Source organism: Dermacentor silvarum, chromosome 6, assembly GCF_013339745.2.
Source record: "Dermacentor silvarum isolate Dsil-2018 chromosome 6, BIME_Dsil_1.4, whole genome shotgun sequence".
Classification (NCBI taxonomy): domain Eukaryota; kingdom Metazoa; phylum Arthropoda; class Arachnida; order Ixodida; family Ixodidae; genus Dermacentor; species Dermacentor silvarum.
Genome location: NC_051159.1, coordinates 74695996 through 74704244, shown reverse-complemented (window position 1 = coordinate 74704244; position 8249 = coordinate 74695996). Strand labels below are relative to the sequence as shown.

At 44.5% G+C, this 8249-nt stretch overlaps 1 protein-coding gene across 1 annotated transcript in view; it reads right to left on the bottom strand.

Annotated features, from left to right (window-relative positions):
* Positions 1-3550: 3550 nt before the first annotated feature.
* Positions 3551-8249, bottom strand: part of LOC119456719 (disintegrin and metalloproteinase domain-containing protein 10-like) — a 48988-nt gene continuing 44289 nt past the window's right edge. The window contains exons 13-14 of the mRNA XM_049669046.1: positions 7754-7959; positions 3551-3804 (exon numbers count right to left, since the gene is read on the bottom strand). Coding sequence (XP_049525003.1) covers positions 3625-3804; positions 7754-7959 — 386 coding nt within the window. The 3' untranslated portion in view covers positions 3551-3624. The remainder of the gene's footprint in view (positions 3805-7753; positions 7960-8249) is intronic.

The window sequence follows — 8249 nt, the reverse complement described above, 5'->3', positions numbered from 1 at the left end:
GGGAAGTGCACCTTCAGGCACTGAACTCCATCAGCCCCTGGCTTGCAGACCCAGTTTGGCTTTAGACCACCTCAGGAAGCGTTTCTTTTTTTGTGTGTGCGTTTTTACATTTAGTGCTCGGGGCTCTAGATGAATTGTAAAAGTATACTGAAAGTTGGGCGAGTTGGTAGCTATTCATCTTGAGACTGCAGCCTGTCTTGCTTGCTTGCTTGCTTGCCTTTAAAAGTGGCTCGTACCCACTATGGGGGATTGGCCAAGAATCGGGTGATTTAAGGAAAACAATTATCGGAGTCTAATCAGGATCACTTTTGAAAATTTTTGAATGACGAAAGGAAATTATTCATATAAAAATTAAGAGTTTAGCAAGGAAATCGTCCTGATTCAATTATGTACCCCACAACAGCTGCACCAACATCCCTATGACAGTGTCCGAGAGAAGAGGCACCAAAAGATAGAATATTGGGTATCGTTAAATTTAATCCAGCACTGTTAAATTTTGCTTCTAAAGCATGTTTTCTTAATGAGGAAAAACGGCGACATGACAGGAAGAAGTGTTCTATTGTTTCGTCTTCACCACAGTATGAGCACAAGGAGGAGGGCGCCAGACCAGATCGACGCAGATAAAAGTTTAATGTAGGAATGCGACATCTGAATTTGGTAAAGAGGACTTCAAGTTTTCTATTATGGCAGAATTTTCTGTTCCAAGGAAATAGGAGGTGTCGATAATCAGTTAGATTTGTTAATGGCAGGTTCCAGGAGTCTTGCATCACTGCCCGTCTCCTGAACCTAGCCGCGGTTATGTAAGCTGATACAGGAAGAATCGGAAGGATTGGACCACTAAGGGCAGCTCTCGCTAAGCTGTCAGCTAATTCATTAATAACTAAGCCTTTGTGACCAGGCACCCATACCAATCTAATTAGCTTTAAGTTAGAAGGAATGAGACATTGGAATGTACGCGAAACTTGTGAGCCACTATTTGCAGTGAGAGCTGAACACAATGACAAAGAATCCGTTACGATTACAACTTCCGAGATTGACGAGTGCACTTTTCGTAGAGCCAATGTAACCGCAAGAAACTCAGCTAGAAATACTGGTATATAGTCTGGAAGTCTTAAGGTGAACGACCAGTCGAAAGCGGAAGAGAAAATTCCAATTCCAGATTTTTCTTCTGATTGCGAGGCATCTGTCGCTATGACGGCTTTTATTTTTAACTCCAATAAGTGATTTTCTAATAGCCCATTTAATATACTGTAAGAAAGTAATTTTGCGTTGTTTGGATATATATCGTCGAAAATAATTTGGAGATTCTCTCTCTCACTGCAAATTGGAGGGATCTCACATAATCGTACATCTAAGGGACCAACCAGTGCCTGCACGAAAACGACCTGAGGAGTGTGGAACCGGGGCCAGGAAAATTGAAAAAAATATTGCAGGCTGGGAAATGAAAATTATTTCTAATTTTATAGGGAATTCATACATTTTTAAGAATGTTTGGACCGTTAATAACCGAAATCTGCACAAAAGAGAAGGTAAATGTGTTTCTAGGTATAATACATTGTTGGCAACGAACTTTGGCAATCCAAGGCACAGGCGTAAAGCTTCCCGTTCCAGAAGAACAAGGGGATGTAATTTGTATGCCGGCGCACCTGAATATAGAACACATCCGAATTCCAAGATTGGCCGCATGTACATTTTATAAATCATCACAAGAGAGTCTCTCCGCATTCCTGATCGACTGTTGCAGCCTGTCTGTCACCTTCGCCTTTTTGCCCTCGTTTCTCGTGCGCGCGCTGCAGTCTCAAGATGAATAGCTCTAGATGATGTCATCGCCAGTGGGTACATGAACTAAAGAAAGTTGCTGTATAATCTGTAATCTTCTTCTATTCTATTACTTTAAATTATTTTTGCGCCGAAAAAAAGTGGGGCTTGACTTTCAAAAGCACGCACTAATTACTGCTCATCATTATCGTGCAGCTTAAGACAATTTGACGCTATAGGAGTGAATGGGACGAAAGCAGGAAGCATTAATTAAGGCAGCGAGTGATAAAGGCATTGTCATTTCATCTATACTCATTGCATCAGTTTGAAAAGCGCATGCGATTTTTTTCCCATGCTGTTAGCGGCGCATGATGCCATTTCATCTGAAATCACCGTAACGGAAGCGGCTTCCAATGTTAGTCCAAAGATAGTTAAATATCTCATCATCCGTTTTCATTCACTTGGCAAGATACTTCGTGTAAATTACATCAGGTATACTGTGCCATATGAAACTAATATTGCTTGCTTGTTTGCTCAAGTAAATAACAGTTGCCCACTCCAGTAGTAATGGCCAGAAAACTGGCGGTAAGACGGTACAATTGCAACTTTTTCACAGATAACAAAGGCATACTAATGTTTGGGAAGCTGGGAATAAAATAAAATCACGGACAGCTGAGTTATGACTGCAAACTTGCTTTTTATAACAAGCCTACGCCCCCACCCCACTCTATTTTTTGACTGTTCTTGAAAATTGCTTCCTTGCTTCTTTTCGTCACTGAAGTTAACGAATTCATATAAAGCGAACGGATCAAAAAAGATTTAACACAATCTCCTGCCTCACCCTTGAACGGATTCTTTTCCTTAATGCCATTACACTCTAGCAAGGTATTCCTTCTTCGTTAAAGTATAGCATGATTCTGCGCCCCCACTGGTCAGCAGCCGCGAACCGCTATAAGTATGAAAATGCTAGCGAAGGTGTCGCGAGGTCACCGGAGTGACAGGTGTCAAAAACAGACAACAAACTATGTGCAGTACTGCTTTCCACATCCTGAGTGAAAAAAAAAAATTAACAGGCAAGTTTACGTTTAATGAGCTGGCAAGGCTTTGCAGTGCCTACTCGCATGAGCTGCTGCCGTTCAACGCCATCGTCGCAATGGGCCTCACGTAAGTTGTTAAAGTGGCGACTACGAAAACGGTCCTCGCCTCTTTCCAACAACGTGACCACCGTTAGAACGTCGCGACTACGCCTTCTGTTGGGACCCTTAGCGCGTGCGCGTTGAACGAGGTTCCAGGGCGTCGCAAACTAAGCAACGAACGGTGGTGTCCATAGTTCGATTACGTGACTTATAGTGGACCAAGGGCGCTCTTCGTGGCCTCTTCTGAAATGACTGACGGTAAGTCCAATCCTGTCTAAGACGATAGACTAAAAGGCATCACGAAAGGGAACAATTGTCACCCACCCGAATGTGGCACGAAGCTACAAAGGAAACCCATACGCGTTTCTCAGAAAGAAGGCTTCGCAGTTGAGGAAAGATTCGTCCTATAGTCCTGGTCTGGGATTAGGTTAGGTTAGGTTAGGAAGTTAGGTTAGGTTTGGTTAGTTTAGGCGATTTCTCCCTTTCACGATACTTTCTCCACCTTGCGGGATTCCGCAGAACTGATTTGCCATAAAAGGCACCACCTTCTACGTTTGGTGCAGTTCCGCGGGCGAACGTAAGTAATCTCAGTGATTTGTCGCTATTTAATGATCGGCGGAAATCACATCCCCGAGTCGGTTACGTGGGAGCAGGTGTCGTTCTTATGCATCAAACAATAGTGAGCTGGGACCGCAGCCAGCGAAGTAAACCGGTGGCGCTCGCGCCGAAGTCATCGACGGCGTAAGATGCCTGTCATGAAGTCTAGCGGGTGGTGGACGGTGTCGGTGATCTTCTTGGGCGGCTTCAGGTGCGGGTTGCTGCTGGGGATGTAGACGGTGCAGACGTGTATCAGAGACACGGTCGCCACAGCACTCAGCACGATGCCCAAAGTCGTCAGGTACCAGTGCCTCTGTGAAAAAACGAGAACAGTGCGCCTAAGCTTGGATGCCCCCCCCCCCCCTCCCCCGCCCCTTTCCCCCAAAATAAAAATAAATAAAATACGGCTTTTGAATAGACAATGAAGAAAAAAAAAGCGCCCTGGTATAGTGAAGCGCCGTGTAGGCAAGCGCCCTGTAGGGAAGCGCCCTGTAGGGAAGTGCCCTGTAGGGAAGCGCCCTGTAGAGATGCGCCCTGTATAGGGATGCGGCCATGTAATTCGCCAACCATGCAGCTCTAATTCATAAGGTCACAGATTGTGGTAATACACGCGGAGGCTAGTCGTTCACCCACTAATAAACTGCGCTCTTCTTCTTTCAGCTGCACTCCATTTTTACGTGTTTTGTCAGAAAAAAAAATAGAAAAGATAATACAGCGCGCTCAAAAATTCAACCATATTCAGCCATATGCTCAACTTCGGCCTACTTACTCGTGTCTTGCACCAAAATGACTCACAAGCGACGCGCAACAGAATACGCTAATGACAGTGACTGCACAGACAATAGTGCAGTAAGTCGTGAAAGCAGTCGGTCACCGCCACAATTTCCCAGGTACATGATAGGGCTCACAGGTGGCCGCCCCAGAGCCGCAAATATCTCTCGAAAAAGTTCGACGCAAGGAGGGGGGCAGACAACCGATACATTGTTTCACCTTAATGTGACACCCGCGTGGAAGCTACATTCGACAAGATCACGCGTATACTATCACGTCACCTGTCCTTCTGCGTCAGAGCGTCGTTTGTTCAAATCAACCGTGAGCTGAGTTACTGCGGCACAAAATGTCGAATCCCCTGCTTGTTTCGGAAGAAGCCCCGTTGCATAGTTGCAAGCAAAACGAAAATGGCAAAAAAATCAAGTGGTACCAGTAATCAAGTCCTGTATCGTTATTGTGGCTTTACTGCAGGGTGTGGGGTGCTAATACAAGGTCAACATATTTTGGATACATAGCTGGACAAGTTAAATGCGGGAAATTAAAATACAGAACATGATATCTAATCGCGTTATCAACACAGGATCAATACAAAATACAAATGCAATATCAAATGGTACGACCAAATGCGTAGTAAAAGTACATATGGTAGACTAAAAGACCGTCATAAGTTACAATGATGAAAAAAAATAGACTGTCTTCTGTTAATCTACTACCATTTCAGGGAGTTGATTCCACTGCCTAACTGTCAAAAAAGAAAGAGAGAGAAAGGCACTAACCATTAGTTATATGTCAGTCGGCGTATAGTGCGGAATGTGTTATGCGTGATAATTATGTGAGTGTGTGTGTGGGGGGGGGAAGGGGGTTACTATGATGTAGTAACCCCCGTTTATTTGTATATGCATGAGAAGTACGAACAGGAAGATGCACATATTTACGTTGCCGAACGTATCCATTCTGCACCACGCCGATGGCCATATAATGCTACGCATACCTTAGTTCCTGTTCAGGAAGCTGCCGCTTAATTTACATGCGCGATGCTGGGCACGGTATAACCCAGGCGTTAATGGAGCCATAGACAACGAAGAGGGATTGCTGCACGTGCATGCGTAACTAATGCACGGGTCCCCTTCAGTGACCTTGCATCCTCACTGGTCTGGTGTTTGTTTACCAGGGCGCCCCATGCTGCTTGCAATCCCCCTATTAGAATAGGATTGAGCATTTGTGGCCTAGGTTTGACGCCTCCTTTCTAGGTATGGCGTATGGGGATCGGCGAAAGCGGACGGGCCCGTAAAGTGTGTTGCGCCGGCGCTCCTATTGTTATCACGGATAATGAGTCGTTTGTCACTGTCGTCCGGATGGTAGCTATCAACCGCGCGTACAATGGGCTTAAAAGAACAAATTCTCGCCTTGTATTGGGAAGGGGGTTTTCTGGCTTCACACAGAATTTCTCGACCGGCTCGCCATACAACTTTTTAAACTAAGTTATGCCATGTATTTTTGTTATGCTTGCCATGTTTTGCGTATATGCTTGCCATATTTTGCCATGTATTGTACTGAGCTACTTATCTAACACTTCCGGGACAATTGTTTTTTTCTTTTTAATAATCATTAACTCCCACGTGTTCACCTTTCACCTTTTCATTGAAATATTTTTGCTTATTTCTATTTGTTTTGTATCGATAGTCAAGGTTGTGTTATTTGCCTCTGTATTTACCGCTTACCTGTGTCCCTCCCCTCTGCAATGTACAACTGTACCTTGATGGTATAATAAATAAAAAAAATATGGGGTTTTACGTGCCAAAACCACAATTTGATTATGAGGCACGCAGGTAGTGGGGGACTCCGAAAAATTTGGACCACCTGGGGTCTTTTAACGTGCACCTAAATCTAAGTACATGGGTGTTGTCGCATTTCGTCCCCCTCGAAATGCGACCGCCGTGGCCGGGATTTGATCCCGCGACCTCGTGCTTAGCAGCCCAACACCATAGATAAATAAATAGTTAAATTTACAAACAAATAATGATATGCATGGAAAGAAAATAAATGACACTTAGCTCTTCCCTAAGGGACACATGTTAAATGAAACCGAGGACACCTAAGCACACGCACGCACGCACGCACGCACACACACACACACACACACACACACACACACACACACACACACACACACACACACACACACACACACACAACACACACACACACACACACACACACACACACACACACACACACACACACCACACACACACACACACACACACACACACACACACCACACACACACACACACACACACACACACACACACACACACACACACACACACACACACACACACACACACACACACACACACACACACACACACACACACACACACACACACCACACACACACACACACACACACACACCACACACACACACACACACACACACACACACACACACACACACACACACACACACACACACACACACACACACACACACACACACACACACACACACACACCACACACACACACACACACACACACACACACACATATATATATATATATATATATATATATATATATATATAGTTCAAAAAATAGAAGCACGTAGGAAAAACATAACAAGACTTTACTGACGTTTCGGCCGGGGTCCGGCCTTCATCAAGAGTGCGTGTACAAGCATACAGAGCTCTATTTATACCTTTTTGCCGTAAGGGTGAAACGAGACAAGAAAAAAATACAAAGTGAAAAAAAAATACAAAGTAAAAAAGAATGCAACGAACACGTAAATGGAAAACTGCGCGTGCACAGAGTGGAATTATTAAGAAAAAGTGAATACAACAAGGCTGTGAAAACAAGCTCCTAAATCGTGAGTAGCCCATGACCACAGGTGTGTACCACTGTACATGCCCATCGTTTTGATGATTTGGCATGAGTCATTGCACGTGTTGACATCCATGACGACACGAAATCTGTGCACACCTGTGGTCATGGGCTACTCACGATTTAGGAGCTTGTTTTCACAGCCTTGTTGTATTCACTTTTTTTTTTTAATAATTCCACTCTGTGCACGCGCAGTTTTCCATTTACGTGTTCGTTGTATTCTTTTTTACTTTGTATTTTTTTCACTTTGTATTTTTTATTGTCTCTTTTCACCCTTATGGCAAAAAGGTATAAATTGAGCTCTGTATGCTTGTACACGCACTCTTGATGAAGGCCGGACCCCGGCCGAAACGTCAGTAAAGTCTTGTTATGTTTTTCCTACGTGCTTCTATTTTTTGAACTACTTCTGTGCCGGCTCCGGTTACTCTTTACTTCACTGATATATATATATATATTATATATATATATATATATATAGTATATTGGTGCGTAAAACACTTCGTGCTATTAAGTAGTTGTGAGTATCGCTTTTGTTGCTCTATTTCCCCTCAACCCCTGTCCTAAGTTTGCGGCGGTCGCTGCAAAACCAAGCAGCTTCACCTACCACGAGCACGTGCGTGATTCCCGTGTTGCCGAACACAAGCCAATGGAGCCTGGTGAGCGGACCTTCGGCGTCGATGTGGCGGCACTGCTGGAACACGTCGCAGTAGCCGTGCAGGTTGTTGCATAAGGCGCCAGGCTGAAGCTTCTTGTGGCAGAGGCTGCGCATGCGACGGAAGAAACACGCCTCACGGCACTCGCTGCCAGGATCTGCAAGGATATTCGGAATGGCAGTAGAGTCAGAAAACCCAAATAAAAAAAGAAAAAAAAGAAAAAAAAGAAAGTACCGGACTCCTATTAGATGTTTAACGCTGAACTACTGGCCCCCCAATTTCTGCTCGAGCTCTTGCTTGTTGGGGAAGGTTGCTCATGCGATGGAGCTGGGTTGACATCCTGCTTGCATAACCAAACTTATCTTAGCTCCTTGTTTTCTGAGTATACTTTTGAAAGCTTAAGCCGGCCTTGATGGCATACGTTCGTCCCAACAGCACGCAGGTCCA